The sequence below is a fragment of the Pavona decussata genome, unplaced genomic scaffold (genome assembly GCF_977016875.1).
Source record: "Pavona decussata unplaced genomic scaffold, jaPavDecu1.1 SCAFFOLD_84, whole genome shotgun sequence".
Lineage (NCBI taxonomy): Eukaryota > Metazoa > Cnidaria > Anthozoa > Scleractinia > Agariciidae > Pavona > Pavona decussata.
The window spans coordinates 245,524-260,894 of NW_028145502.1; the positions used below are offsets into that span (position 1 = coordinate 245,524).

At 37.9% G+C, this 15,371-nt stretch overlaps 1 protein-coding gene across 1 annotated transcript; it reads left to right on the forward strand.

Moving 5' to 3' along the window:
• The first annotated feature begins 284 nt into the window (after window positions 1–284).
• On the forward strand, window positions 285–14,835 carry LOC146475254 (mucolipin-3-like). Its single transcript, XM_085115614.1, has 12 exons — window positions 285–936; window positions 2,099–2,257; window positions 4,638–4,791; window positions 6,400–6,457; window positions 6,756–6,846; window positions 7,063–7,162; window positions 7,635–7,750; window positions 8,669–8,818; window positions 9,513–9,614; window positions 10,876–10,998; window positions 11,804–12,010; window positions 12,600–14,835. Exons 1-12 carry the CDS (start codon window positions 583–585, stop codon window positions 12,726–12,728), a joined length of 1,743 nt encoding a protein of 580 aa, XP_084971740.1. The 5' UTR covers window positions 285–582; the 3' UTR covers window positions 12,729–14,835.
• Window positions 14,836–15,371: the final 536 nt, after the last annotated feature.

The window sequence follows — 15,371 nt, forward strand, 5'->3', positions numbered from 1 at the left end:
GTGGGGTTCTGAGCACTTCAGTTCCTTCCCTCCCCGTTCAAAACAAAATTTTTCTTTCAGTGTCAAGCCGGGTTTTACATTTCTCGTTTTGGAGATTTTAATTTTCAGTTTTTTAACCCTCTCCTCCCCCGTAGCCCAATCGTTAAAAAAGAAAAAAAGAAAAAGAAAAAATCCAAAAAAAAAAAAAAAAAAAAAAAAAGAAAAGAAAAGAAAGAAAAAGCAATCTCCCTTCCCCTCTCCCACTACGTCGAGGCTCGAAAGACGCGCAATGATCCTTGGGATATTTCGGTTTTTATTGCCACAGACTGCGATTTGTAATGCAGGAAATGCGTTACTTTACTGCGGCGAAATTAGTAAATACTCTGATAGCAACATTAAGAGGAGTTTTGAAGGCGTCCAAGAAAGCGAAGGAACATCTGCAAACTTGAAGTGATCAGCGGAAACATAATCTGCCAGTAGATTGGCTCGAAATGCAAAACCAAATCGATGGATGCTTCGGTAGTTGGTTGGTCACGAGACCCAACACGAAAAAGAAAATATAAGCTTGATTGAATTGAATTGACCTTTTGCGTTTTGTAAGGTATGGCTGGTCGAGTTCTTTTGCCAGCAGTTTCATCCAGATCTGCAAGACATCTGGCTCGCTCCTTTAATGAATCAGGACAGAATAATGGGAGTTTAACAAGCTTTGATGATTGCACAGAGCCGCTGTTACGTCGGCACAGCTATGGCGGAGGGCTTGACTTCAGCACGTCTGTGCATTACCAGTCTATTTATGATCCTTCTGAGTTTTCTGGAAGCTTGAGGAATCGCAGAGAAGTAATGCGAAAACGGCTCAAGTCCCATTTCATGACGCCATACCAAAAGTACAAACATCGAGGGCGAAAACCATGGAAGCTTTTTCTTCAACTTCTGAAGTTGTTAATGGTCACTGTCCAGGTAAGTCTTGAAGGTTTAGTTGAAGATTGTTGAAGATTCTTTTCAGCAACCATACTTTATTACATTTAGACCTTTTAGCCAAGTCGAAATTTATTTCTCTATTCAATCAATCAATCAATCAATCAATCAATCAATCAATCAATCAATCAATCAAAATACTTCTACCTTCATTTGAATGCAGTTCAGGGTTTCATCTGTGTTCCTTTAAGGCCCAGGTGAAACGTCGGACTTCACATGAGACAGACTAAACTGAACGAATTAAGTTCATGATAAGTTAGATGTTTGACTAAATTGAGTTCATCTGACTCAATTTGGGTCGACGAACATGTGCTATGTGTCTGATCTAGATGGATAGAACTTGTGAAGATTGAATGTTGGACAAACAATGATCACTTCATGAATCAAACTTCATGAATAAACTAGTAAAAATCGTAGATAAGAGAGTGCGTTCAATGTCACCAGGCCAATCTCAATCCCAGGCTCTCTCTCTTTGTGATGTCATCCACCCCTGCAAAAAAATCTGCGGGGGATGCCAGATGTGCGTCCCAAGATCCATCGACCCATCCACAACAAGTCCCATAAAATCTCGACTCAAATCCGTTTTCGGAAGCGTTCTTCCTACGTCAAACGCAATAACAAAAGTCACATCTCAGTCATATTTGTTGGGACAAATCTTGTCAGTTCCCTGCCCTCTCAATGTTGGTTCACAAGACTGGCTAGCAGAATTACAAAAAACAACAGTGAGGAGGTGGGTGTTGGGGGGGGGGGGGGGGTGCACGAGTATAACAATTTTGGCTTGGTTATGAAGTGTTCCCAGTAAAGTTAACTGGGACTGTAACAGTGTTTCATTGAGGAACATATTAGATGGAGGTGCAGTGGTTGCTGTCATCATTGCATCATCTCTGTTCTTTTTTTTTCTTTGTTCTTCTTTATTAATTTGCCATAAAACACATTAATGTAAGACAAAAGTAGCAGTAAAGATATGGCAAGAAACCATTACCAGGCTTATATAAAGAGGTCACCTCAAAAACACAATAAATACAAAATAGTGCTGCTTATGTGCGACCCTTCACCTTTATTTGTTGCGACCGATTCTTCTGATCCATGAGACAGTAACTCAGACTTTGTTTAATAGTGCAATTGTTTATTTTTATTTTGTCAGATTTTCCTGTTTGCATCAGAGTTGTTCGCTGTAGTTAACTTCCTTGATGACAGTGAAGAAGCCTTCAACTACTTGTTTCTTCTCGATTCCAATGACTCAGATTATGCCATCTACACAAAGAACCAGTTTTACTCACAAGTGCATCACTCTGTAAAGCAGGTTAGTAATGAAAGTTGTCCTATCAGGGCACGAAATTAACTTTTTTCTTAAGGAGACATTTGGCTCCTAAATATTCCAAAGAGGTCGCCAAGTCCAAAAAGTTAGTAGCCATTTTTTTCCGAAACGAAAACAAAAAATATTGAAAATGCGTTATCATGGATAGTAATATCAAATGTTAGGCTTTCCTAGCATTAGGAATGCCTGGACGGTTTGTTGATGTCTAAAGAATAGCAGACGACAATTCTGGTCACAGTAAAGAATGTACATCACCAACATTTCATCACATGGTAAGTTTTTTTTTCTTTTTGGAAATTGTCCAGCTTTCCCTCGGAGACCACCAAATTTGGTGATCTCATCATGATGTCCACTTATTTCAAAGACTCAGCGGCATTGTCTACATGTACACTACAATATCAACCACTTGCCAGAAGTCTTAAGTTGGCAAAATCTTTTGTATCCATTTCAGAAACATAAGTTGGCAAGTTTGCTGAACTATTGTTTCTAATACATTAAAGAAAATCATACTGGCTACATCTGCGAGCAAACGCAAAAGACTCATTTACGTCTCATTTCCCACCAAAGCCAACGAAACAGCATTGAAAAGACAGTTTCCATCAGCAGAAGTAATTGTGGCTGCTATTTCTTGTCGTAAAGGAATATCCTCTGACACCAGGGACATTGCCAATTTGTCTTCTGTCCACCTAGCCACGGAGCGGCAAGGTGCGAAAAAACTTCTCCTTTGTCGGCATATTTTTTTTCCACGGCCCGTGCGAATTCCAAAATCTCATCCTCGGTCCTGGTTGTATGCGCAGCCAACATTTGAAATAAATTTTCCTGATTCTCGTCGACGCTCATTTTAAATTTAAATCACTCGCCGACATGAATGTTAATGAAAGTCTCATACTCGTACCCAGTCGCTATTTACGTGTTTTGTGGGGTGAGAAGATTGGATACGAGGATGGATTGAGGCGCGCGGGGTGTCATGGGAAGAGGTGAAGGAAAAATAGCGACTCCAATATGGCGTTCGTCCGAAGAGTGATTTCTTTTTTGTTGGCTTGTAATATCATACTGCCGTAATGGCTTCTTCGCGGGAGTATTCGCGGGGAGACGAAATATGACTATGATACTAACCTTCGATCTACAATTCACTGAAAGAACTGTCCAAATCACCCACGTCGTCTTCCCGCAAATGTTCCCGCGAAGAAGCCATTACGGCAGCACAACATTGCAAGCTAACAAAAAAGAAATCACTCATTGGACGAATACTTTAGCTCGTTAAATACCAAACCAGAACTGGCAGTGAATTTTGACTGCAAGAAATGTCTGAAATTACTCCGTTTTCTTGAAAAATAGCACTGCACGGTTCCATGCACGATTGCACGGATCTGTCAAAAGAAATTGCTATTTTTCCTTCACCTCTTCCCATGACACCCCGTGCACCTCAATCCATCCTCGTAATCAATCTTCTCACCCCACAAAACACGTAAATAGCAACTGGGTATGAGTCTGTGAAAGTCTGCCATCTTGGATATTTCAGAGGTCACGTGGGGTCATGTTTTGAGCCCGCAATATGTTCTGTTAGCGAAAGGGACATTTGAATTCATAATACGTAGCCTATGAATTATCCAAGATGGCGGATGTTGACAGAGAGTTTGTGACGGTTTTGCTACAAATAAACCTCGCCATTCGCAGCGATTTTTTTTTTCAGGCTTTAAGGTTGGTTGGGTAAGTAAAGATAGGATAAAGCAAAGGGTTCTGGTCGCCAATGTGGCAACTACCTTATGAATCACGGAAAACTTAGGCGCATTGGCGACTCTATTAAGCCCAATTTCTAGCCCTGTCTATTATCCTTTGGATACACCTCAGTATTTCTGAAAAACTTTTTCTTTTTTACCATTTGCAATTTTATTATTTTAACTGTAGATATTTTATTTTTATATTTTGTATTTTGTATTCATGTATAATTATCGCAGGTCCACATCAGCCTCTGGCTGCCTTTCATTAATTTTAACCTGCGAAAACAAATAAAGTATGTAACTATGTATGTGCCAGTGACAGGCCTTACCTCATGTAAATAATAAAAAATACTTATTCCTTTTGAAAAATGAGATGCTTATACAAGATTTTCTAAAAGGAAATGATCATGTGGCATTTTATTTCTAGTGGGCAGAACAAATTAAAGAGGTTTTAAAGTTCCAGCCTTAGAGGATCCTGTATTTTGCTTACACTGTACTTTACCCTTTCAGTGTTATCACAGTACTCTACACTCATTTTTTCACCTTTTAGTTTACCTTTTATGATACAAAGCTTGCCAGTTATAAAATTGTTTTGATTACATATGTGAGCAAAATAACTTATTTCTTGTTTGTGTATTTTTCAGTTCTATGATATCCAAAACATTGCAGTTGGAACATTTGGTTTCCCAGTAACAAAAAATAGATCTGCTCAAATGGTTATGTGCACTTACAAATACACCAACAGCTCAGTTGATCCTGAACAGCAATCCTATGATCTCAATCGACAAACAGACTATTGTATCTTTTATAAAACTTGTGATTTAGTGGTTACTACTATTGAATAATTCATGTGAATCTACCTCACAAGAACAAATTTATGCAGGGCCTTCGTTCTGCTTTGGAGAGAAGCTAGCTCCACAGGGAAAGCAGCCAGCTATATTAAAAAGAAATTCTCCCAACTAGTAAAGTAAAATGTATATGGAAAGCACTGAGGAGACTATACATTTTGACATAACAAAGATTTCAGAAATGCAACTTGCTGAAACTGAAATTGCTGTCACAAAAGGACTGCCAGTCAGACAGCAAATTGTGTTGTTCCAAAAATACCCAGACCAATCCCAGGGAGGGTCAGTGGAAATTCCAAGGGGGAGGGGGTGGTGTCTCAAAAGCCAACAAGGAACATATGAAGCTGAACTGGAATTTCCAGAGGGGTGGGCATACAAATATAAAGCCCTCTTTTGTCAGAGGGAGTTCACTACATATTATGGATAATTTCTGGAACAACACATTGGAGGATGGCAGAGTTTTAGTTGCTCCCAGTGAATATTGATGTAATGCCAATTTGGTAATTCATGAAGTTGACTTTAATCCTTTAAGACCCAGTAGTGATCAGCATATAGTTTTTCCTTACATATTATCACTGCCTGATCAAATGTGGAGGTAATGAGAATATAAAAAATGATCAGCAATGGAAAGTCTTGATGTTCATGCAAATTCTCTCAACTAGTGCCATAAGAAATGTATGGGAGCAGTGAGGGGAATATGCATCTTATTATCGGGCTTCAAAGGGTTAAAGGAACGCATATTATTTTCTTTATTTGACTTTTATATCTTTCATTATTTTATATATTGATATATCTGTATTTTATTCATTTACTAATTTTATTTATTTTTACGGTTAATGTGATATCTAATGATTTACTGACCAAATGGCATGTAAATGTAAATGTTTACTGCTCGACTTTTCGGGGTCATCGTGACTCCATTATCAAGAGACCAGTAAAACAACATGCAAATAAGGAGAGGTACAAGATAAGCATAAATTAGAATAAACGGCTTAAGCAAACACTTTGGCGTCGATGGAATCCATTTGCACGTTCAGTGTTGGTTTACGCATGCGAATGTACAGCATTTCTTTAACGAGGCAATCAAATTTGCGTATGTGTAAACCAACACTGAACGTGCAAACGGATTCCATCCGCGCCAAGGTGTTTGTTTAAGCCGGTTATTCTAATTTATGCTTATCTTGTACCTTTCCTTATTTAACGGACAAACAACAACAACAAGATACAAATGTGAATAAGGGAGAAACGAAGACTCGCAAAAAATCTGAGTCCCAGATGGGATTTGAACCCACGGAGGGTCGTGGGTTCAAATCCCATCTGGGACTTAGATTTTTTTCGAGTCTTCGTTTCTCCCTTATTCACATTTATATCTTTCCTTATTTGCATGCTATTTTACTAGTCTCTTGATAATGGAGTCTCGATGACCCCGAAACGTCGAGCAATAAATCTTTCCTGGTTTTTTGTATGCCTTTGCTTCAGCAAATCCCTCCTGATCAAATGTAAATGTAAATATTAAAATATGATTCTTGAGGTAGTTTGCTTCCTTTATGCTCGGGAGTAGTTTGTCAAGATTTACATCATCCAGATCAGAACAAGCTGCCAGAAATATCATTTGAAAGGTAATGTAATCAGTAACTGCACTGTAACAGATTAGTTATTTATGCATCAAATAATATCAGTGTTTTTGCATGAAGAGCAGTTAATGTGATGAATTGAAGATTGGAGTAAGAGGTCACACAACCCAGTTTTCCTTGCCAGTGGAAAACAAAGCAGCAGTTGGTGCACATTTGTGTGTGGCAATGACAATGGTGGTGAAACTCAGTGGTAAAAAACTAAATAGCCTTTAAACCCACCAGGCCTGTGAATTGGATGACTATTTTCCTGATTTTGAATTTCATGTCTGGTTTTATTTTTCAGTGTTATAAGTATTACGCTGATGGCTAACCTGAGTTCTTTTCATGTACGGAAACCTCCAAGAAAACCAGCCTGCTATCTTTTCAATGTCACGGTTAGTATAAAATCAAAATTTAGTTTTATTGACAGAGTATGAACAGCCAAAACAACTCTGGATTATGAAGAACAAAAAGAGACTTATGACTTTACCTTTTTTGTTATTAATTACCAGTCTGCTGTGCCTGTTTTCTGGCATCTTTGTTTTGTAGGAATGTACAAATGTTGTCTGTTACAATTGTTTAGTGTGTTCAATTTTGTTTTTAATGTGCAGATACAGTTTGATAACAGCAATCTTGATGGGCGAGTGCCAGTCACATTGGGTGCAGATGGAACTATTGTAGAGTGTAATTCTACTATTACACTCAAACAAGGTGACTATCTGTCAATCAATCAATCAATCAATCAATCAATCAATCAATCAATCAATCAATCAATCGGTCAATCAATCAATCAATCAATCAATCAATCAATCAATCAATCAATCAATCAATCTTTCTTTCTTTGTTCATAACCCACCATAACCCCTTGCACAAGTTACCTATGTGGAAATTCCACTTTTGACCTCCAAAGGTTACAGTTGACATTTGTTCTCTGTGCATGTCTCTTGATCTCTCCTGTCCCCCTTCACAAATTCAATTTTGCAATTTAACATTAAGTGATATACTACATCTTGGGCAGACAGCTTTTTGTAGATCCATACTTTTGTAAATGGAGTTTTTGCTTCACCAATGCTATTAAGAAAAAACTGACATTATTGAAACAATCAAACCAAATTTAATTTGTAGGATATCTAGACACAAACAGATGACAGGAAACTGAATTGTTCTGCTTATTGTATTTCAGACTATCAAACATCCAAGACTCTTCATGTTTTTATTGACGTTATGACTATCCTGCTGTGTGTTGTGTCCATGGGCCTTTGTACACGTTCACTCTTTAGGCAACTGAGGCTTGTAAAGGTACTGTGTGTAGATGTTCGTTTGTGCATGTTCACTTTTTGAGCAACTGAATGTTGTAAGCTAGGTACTGTGTTTAGATGTTCCTTTTGTACAAGTTCACCTGTTAGGCATCTGAAGCTTGTAAAGGTACCATGGTCCTATCACGTCTAATCAATGTTATTATAGTTCTAACAAAATCTTTCTTGCATCGCAATAATATTGAAATATAAATCAGCGTTCCAGATAACTTTCAAAATCAGAGAGTCAGTGAAAAATTTTGACGGGTCAATAGCTCTGGTTCTCTCTAATTCTTCTTGAGTTTGCCAGTCATTTTGTTGGGTCAGGAAGTCAGGCTCCTCTGGTTTTTGACTTGAGACCTCTCTGTTATCTGGAACACTGTAAATTCATGCAACTGCTTACTTAGTTAAAATTTAGGAATTTGACGAGGACAAGTTAAGTGCTTGCTTGAAATTTAATAATTAAAAGAGCTCTGTGTGGTAAGATTTGTAACAATGTGCTTTGTGGCGTTCCTCAGTGAGAATACATCAAAATCCTCTATTACCCAATATACAGTCACTCAATAATTAAAGCAAAAAAAAATTCGAAATTAATTTTACAAGGAATTGAAAAACAAACACTTGAAAGCACAACTCATTAGCTCTCATTTGATTGGTTATGCTGTACAATCCCTTCCACAGCCTCAAACATTCAAAGCATCTTTTACAGCAGATTAAACAGCACCACAGAAAAGTACTGCTCAGTAGCTTTCATTTGAATGGTCTCACTTACAGAATGTTTTATCTGCAGATGCAAAAGTTAGAACCAACATGTACAGCACAATTAATATGATTATGACAGGAAAGCACTCCGTAATGGGCACACTTTAGAATTTCTTCCACAGTCTCAACTGAAATTCAATAAAACTGTTTTATTTTTTAGGCAACCCGACGATTCTTCCATTGTGAAATTAAGGACCATCTGACATACTGGGATTGCTTGGATCTTATCAACCTGTGGTTTGTGTTGATCATCATCAGTGATGGCTGTGCGGTCATTGGATCTTTTATGAAAATGCTCATCGACATTAACGTAATCAAACTTCTTTTGTGATTTCTCCCGCTTCTAGTAGTAATCCAACCCAAATAAAGTAATTCTTTTTCCTTGTGCAGGGCCCAATTGTTTGAATTCCGATAAGCACTTGTCTAATCCCGAATTGAGAATTAACCGAGGTTTTCATTGTACTTGTTAAAAATAATTCAAAAGCTAATTTCAAGCTAATGGAAAAGGAAGGTCCAAGTCAAACTAAGGGACAAAAATCTTTTTGAAGAATTGTTATTGGTTAGTAATTAAACTAGAGTCAACATTCATGTTAATCCAGGATTAGCTTAATGAGGCTTTGAAAAACTGGGCCCAGGTTGACATGTTCCTCATGTATATAATAATAATAATTATTATTATTATTGTTGTCTTCCATTCCTTCCCAAAGATTGCTTCACAGTTCCACGTTCTGAATATAGACAAGATGAAGTTAAGATTTCCAAAGATCACTATTCTTAAAATCACTTGGACAGTCAGTTGAAGAGATTGCTAAACTGAAGATTTCCTTGACTTCTGTGACTGGCATATCTTGTTTTTGATTTTAAGATCACAAACAAAGATCTGACATCCCTGTCTGATCTGAAGGACAATAATTATGTGTAACATGTACATTGCTTGTAAATTTTTTCTAAGATTTAAGACAAAGTAGTTGAATTCACAAATAAATATTTTCCTCTTGTTGCAGAACCAACAGGAATACTCAATTTGTAGCATGTTCCTTGGTATTGCAGTGCTGCTAACCTGGTCTGGGTTGTTGAGATATCTGGGACATTTCAAAAAGTATAATGTAAGTCCAACATATTATGTTTAAATATGATGCCAACTTTTATGACAGCTGTACAGAAGTAGTAGAACAACAACAACAACAACCAAATTACCAAATTAAGAAGTTAACCAAGCTAAACTTAATTTACAACATAATATATTAAGACAAAAGAGGTAACATTTACTCAGAATAAATAAAAAGCTAATTGAGCTGAGTAAAACTAAATAATGTTAGAAGGTAGGTTGGCACTAAAGCTTGAGCATAGCAATTGATTAATCATAAAAAAAGAAGAAGAAGAGGAAAAGAATAAATAAAGAAATACCAGTTGAAAACTCATGAACAGTCAGACTGTAAGATGTTTAACTTGACTTTCTTTTTTTAAACGTTTTAACGGGGAGGTGTTTCATGCTTTCTTCAAGGTGATTCCAAACTTTTACAGCTGCAAAGTGAATGTAGAATGTTGAAGTGCAGTAGAAGACTGCACTTCTACTGTGTTCTTAGTCCATTCAGAGATTCAACTTTAAGTTAACAAACACCTCAGATGATTGCCTGATGAAACAGCTCTGCTTGTTTATAACCTAGGAAAATTTGAAGACTTTCAGGTGGACAAGGTTGTCACAAAAAAGGCATTTCTTGTGCACTCAGAGAATGTATTAAACTCCGGCTGTGAATGTCCTTAGTGACAATGCATTCATACATTCTTTCATTCTCCCAATTTTAAACATTTTTCCATTGTCTCTTATTTACTTTTTTTTAAATAGTTGATGGTGTTGAATTTTAAAATATTCTTAATATTTATGTAAATAATAATTCAATTCAGCCTTTTGGCTGCCTTATGATTATCCATAATAAACTATAAACTAGATGGCCTGTGTGGCTAAGATGAGCTCAACAGTGGACTCATAATCAGCCAGAGCCTCTTTCACAAGCTGACATTCAGTCTCAATGGTGTAATTGTATGAAAAGTACAGTCTACACACTTTGAAAAGTTAGAACCACCTTGCATGGAGTAATGAACAGCACTAAAGGAAAGTACTGCTTAGTAGCTTTCATTTGAATGGTCACACTTCAGGATTTCATTCACAGACTTCAGAGTTAGAACCACCTTGTATAGCATAATAAACAGCACCACAGGAAAGTACTGCTCAGTAGCTTTGGTTCAAATGGTCGCAATATCAGATTTTTATCCACAAAATTGTAAGAGCCGAATTTGTGACAAAAGCCCAGGCTTGATGGATGAACTGTTGTTATTCACTCTTGTATCATGTAATTTACATTTCAGATACTCCTTGTCACGCTGAAAGCATCAGCTCCGAGTGTGTTACGCTTCTGTGTGTGCGGCTCTTTGCTATATTTTGGATATATGTTTTGTGGCTGGATTGTGCTGGGACCTTATCACATCAAGGTACACTTCTCCAGGGTGGGGGTGGTGGATGGGGACTGGGGTAGGGGGGGGGGTGTTGACTGCATAATAATATTGCTATCTGTTGTTCAAAATTTTGTTCAGTAATTCTTTAGTGTTTCGTTTTGTCTGTACTTAGGTTGCTTCAAGGCTTGTAATTGTGTAGACAAGAAAAGACCAGGGGAAATTTGTAGAATTTTACACTTGTGGCGGGCATCCGACAATCAAGAATAGATCTGGGTCCCGACGGAAATTGACCGAAGGGCTTTTCATGTACCAGTCATCAGTGCAATCTAATTAACAATTATTCCCTGTGTGCACATTGGAAATATGATGATATGATGATATGATATAATCAAATCGCATCCAACAAGCGCAAGACAGATAATTGTTTTATTAAAAATAACCAAGAAATATTGCTAGGTCTTGCTGATTTCGCTTTGCAAGAACAACCAGAAAACAATATTATTTAATGGTCGCTATTTCTCGGGCATGGTATAATGGCTCATATACCATGACCGCTAAGCCAATCGAAACTGTGGAATTGCATTATCCAATCGTCAGGTTTATGATAATTTTAAATGTAAATATCTAAAATAAGTACTTTCAAGAAATGGCTGTTAAAATAGCGCCCTTGGCTAGGGAGTTGCTCGCAGACAGTACTCAGCCAACTCTGATCTCTCACTGTGCTTCAAAAGGCGAGTTGCGAGAACTTTACTTGCAAAGGAAATTGCTTGAAGTCTTTGCCCGATACCAGAGGTGAAAAATATATCATCTTGTTGTTTGTGCATTTGTTTTCATTTCCCAGTTCCGAGACCTGTGGACTGTTTCAGAATGCATGTTCTCACTGATCAATGGAGATGACATGTTCATGACTTTTGCTGAGATGGACACGAAGAGTTATGCGGTGTGGGTCTTCAGCAAGTTTTACCTGTACACCTTCATTTCGCTGTTCATCTATGTGGTGCTCAGCTTGTTCATTGGAATCATCAGTGATACTTACGAGAGAATTAAGGTAAGGTGTTGTTCATGGAGAAAGCGACCACGCACGAAAATACCTTCCGCGAATGCTCCCTCATGCCCTTCTCGCCAAACAGTCATAACCTGGGTTTAAAGCTCCCCGCCCCCATGTCCCCCCAAAAAAGGCCTGTTAGTCATGCAGGCTAGTCTATCACAAGTTAAAACAGTGACTGCTCTTTGTTTAAAGTTGTACAACAATGTGAAACCCTTTCGAGCCGCTTTAAATCACATGGCAGTTTCATGCTCCATTTTATTTATCATGTGAATTGGCTTGTCATTGCTTCTAGCTTGTTAATTGTTATTGTATTCGCTTACAGACACCTCAAAAGTGGTTTAATTTCACCTAAAGATGTTTCTCGGCAGGTTTGTCTTGGCTTGCAAACCAAAAAAATTACGCTTATTTTGGGAGTTTTCGAGGGTACATTTTTGTGCCCCAGACTCAATACTTACACATAAAATACAATACAGTATATATTTGATACATTTCACTTGCATAGGCGCAGGACTGCTAAAAATGTGCAGAAAAGCTCAAGCCCAATTTCATTGTTGTTGTTGCACTCAACTGACTGTCTTATCTCTTTCAGGATTGGGGACACCCTCCATGCACCAAACTACAGAGATTCGTCCACGGTAACAACTGTCAGCGGTGCAATACTGAGTACAGAGACGAAGAGCGGGAAAATGAGCTTGCCTCAGGAAGTACAACGGACTAAGGAGAATATTAACTTTAATAAACCATAAAGATTTCGTGATTTGTTTCGTCTGAAAAGGCGCAATTTAACAATTATTGATGCCATTGTATTGAAACATTTTTTTGTTGTGGTTTCTCGAAAATTGAAGAAAATCTGAAAGTAATAGTTTTCTAATGTAAAGATAGAAAAAAAATAGTACGTGTGTAATTTTTCTTGAAGTGTGTCGCAATTTTCTAAAGATTTTTTCATTCGTCGAAGATTTCAATTGTTTCCAAGAACGTACGAAAATTGCGTGAGCCTTCCGAATAATTTTGTGAATAGGAAATAGTCAATCGAAAATCGATTTTCAAGTTGCGATGCCTTCCGTGCAAAAGAGAGACTTCCCTTGGATTTTCAGCTTTGTCATTTTAATGAACAGTGGAGGAACAAGGTTTGCTAAAGCTGGAAAATATGGAGGTATATTACTTTTGGAGCCAAGCGTCCAATCAAAATTATTAGGGACCTTAAGTAGCTATGATGTAATGAGCACGTGACAGAGCAATAGTGTCAGGAGTTCTGCATGCATTTACTCTGCAACTTAAAGGTTTCATGGAGACTGTGAACACTGAAAAGTGAGCTTTCCTCTCTCAGTCCGAGCAAGCCTCGACTGCAAATTGAACTGCTTATTCAGCCAGAATCAGAGGTAAATTGAGTAAGTCTAAATAGCCGTCAAGGAGTCTTAAACATGACTGCTAACTTTTCGATAGAGATTTTTCTCCTAGTCTTCTGTCATAATTACTTAAGGTCCCTAAGACAAATTCATAACGTATTTTCCCTTGAGAATTCTCACTAACCTGTAAATTTGAAAATATCGATTTGTTTTACTTTTGCTGTCGAAAGATATTTGAGATGAACATAGGGTCTAAGACGTATTGTAAAAAATATTCAACACTTAAAAAATACGAAAAAATTCGTGGGGAAGGAATAATTCTTGGGGGTGGGGGAGGGGGCTTATTTTCGGGGCTGGGAAAGCGGGGGAGAGGGGTATTATGGTGGGGAACTTTGTGGTCCAGAATGGATCGCAGTTGACATTAAAACAGCTTCACAGTCAGTATGTGGAAGTATTTTGGTTTATTTTATCCGAAAGCTTGGGGTGTGGATATCATCGCTTTAAGGCGGGAGTCTACATGAAAGCCGTTTTCACGCCGCTTAAAATCGGTTCAACGGAAATATCTCGTTCGCGTTTCAAGCAATACAAAAACCCTATGCTCATTACACAAATCAATGTTTTGGGGTGTTGTAAATTTTATGGTGATTTTTAGGTATATTTGGGAGGAGATAGTTTTTCTAAAAAGAGTAGTAAAATTAAGAGAAATAAGAAATATTGAAGATTTAGTGAAGTTTTAAAATTAGAATTTGTAGTTAATAATTAATAGACAGATACCAAGTTAGTCCACTAGCAACCTGGGGTGGTCTTGCGTGGGTATCAACTGTCTGTTAGTGTTCCAAAAATCATTTTCTTTCTTCTATTCCTTCCTTAAACCTCTGAAAATTCCATCCAAATTCAGGTGTACCCCCACCTTAATCGAAAGGATGTCTGTGCTGCGGTTGATCTGAGGGAATTGTTCACGTTTCTTGGGGGTGGGGGTGGTGGAGTCAGAGTATTCGTTATTTTTGGTTGTGAATAGAAGTGTTGCGGAATCATTATTTAAGTGAAGTTACGTGTATATAATCAGGGAGGATATTAGAGATACATGAAAGCCTAATTATTTTTTTACTTATTCTTTGGCTTTATGCCATTTCGTTGTACCTTATGCTTTTGTATATGTAGCCTGCAGTGCAGGCGTTTTTCATGGGCGGGCGCTGAATGATAAATTTAGTTCGCGTATTTGAAGGAGGCTGAGGGGGAGGGGGGGGGGGCAGGAAATGTATTTTTCCCTCCTCTCCCCCTCCCCCCTCCTTTATTTCTCAGCCAGTCATCCTCTCCCTTAGGGTCACTTTTGACTCGCTCCAGCCCTCTCGCGCTTCCTTGCCCAGGATGACAACAACGAAGGATTATTCAGCGCTCCCGCTCCAAAAATACGCCTGCATTGCAGGCTATTGTATATGTAAAATACAATGCAATACAAAATAAATCATTTATATTACATATTTTTTGTCCCTGTTTTGTCTGATCCACAATTTATATAGCGAAACCTTGAACAATTGAAAAAAATCGACTTAACTTCGTTGCACGCGCGGTTGTGTGAATAAACTTATTGCCCTTAGACTGCAGTCCATTACTTTTTAAAGAGATACACGAATCGCAAACGAGCGAACTCAAATAACACGTTCCTGATTTTTGTAATTCAACGCCTATCCCATATGGCCCTGTTGGCATATTCTATTTGCTGTGTATGGATAAAAAGCGCCTTCGGATATGCATCAATTAAAAGCCTTTTTTTGTCGAATTCGATAGCGCTGTTATAGTCAAAAAGCCCTCTGATGAGAAATTAGTCATATTGTATATACCGTAAATCGCACTACGTTTGAAAGTTCGCAAGTCCAACTCACAAGACAACTCGCCCCCCAGAAAATTAGCCCCAGACTACTCGCCCCCGATCTTTAGACAACTAGCCCCCAATATGTAGACGATTAGTACCCAACACGAAAACTTCAGACAAATGTACTTTTGAGCTGAGAAAG

Bases quoted from the DNA above. Each gene is read 5' to 3' on its own strand.
- LOC146475254 (XM_085115614.1), top strand. From the start codon at position 583: ATGGCTGGTCGAGTTCTTTTGCCAGCAGTTTCATCCAGATCTGCAAGA. The intron at 2,258-4,637 runs GTTAGTAATGAA...TGTATTTTTCAG, and splicing joins TGCATCACTCTGTAAAGCAG to TTCTATGATATCCAAAACAT. The intron at 6,847-7,062 runs GTTAGTATAAAA...TTTAATGTGCAG, and splicing joins GCTATCTTTTCAATGTCACG to ATACAGTTTGATAACAGCAA.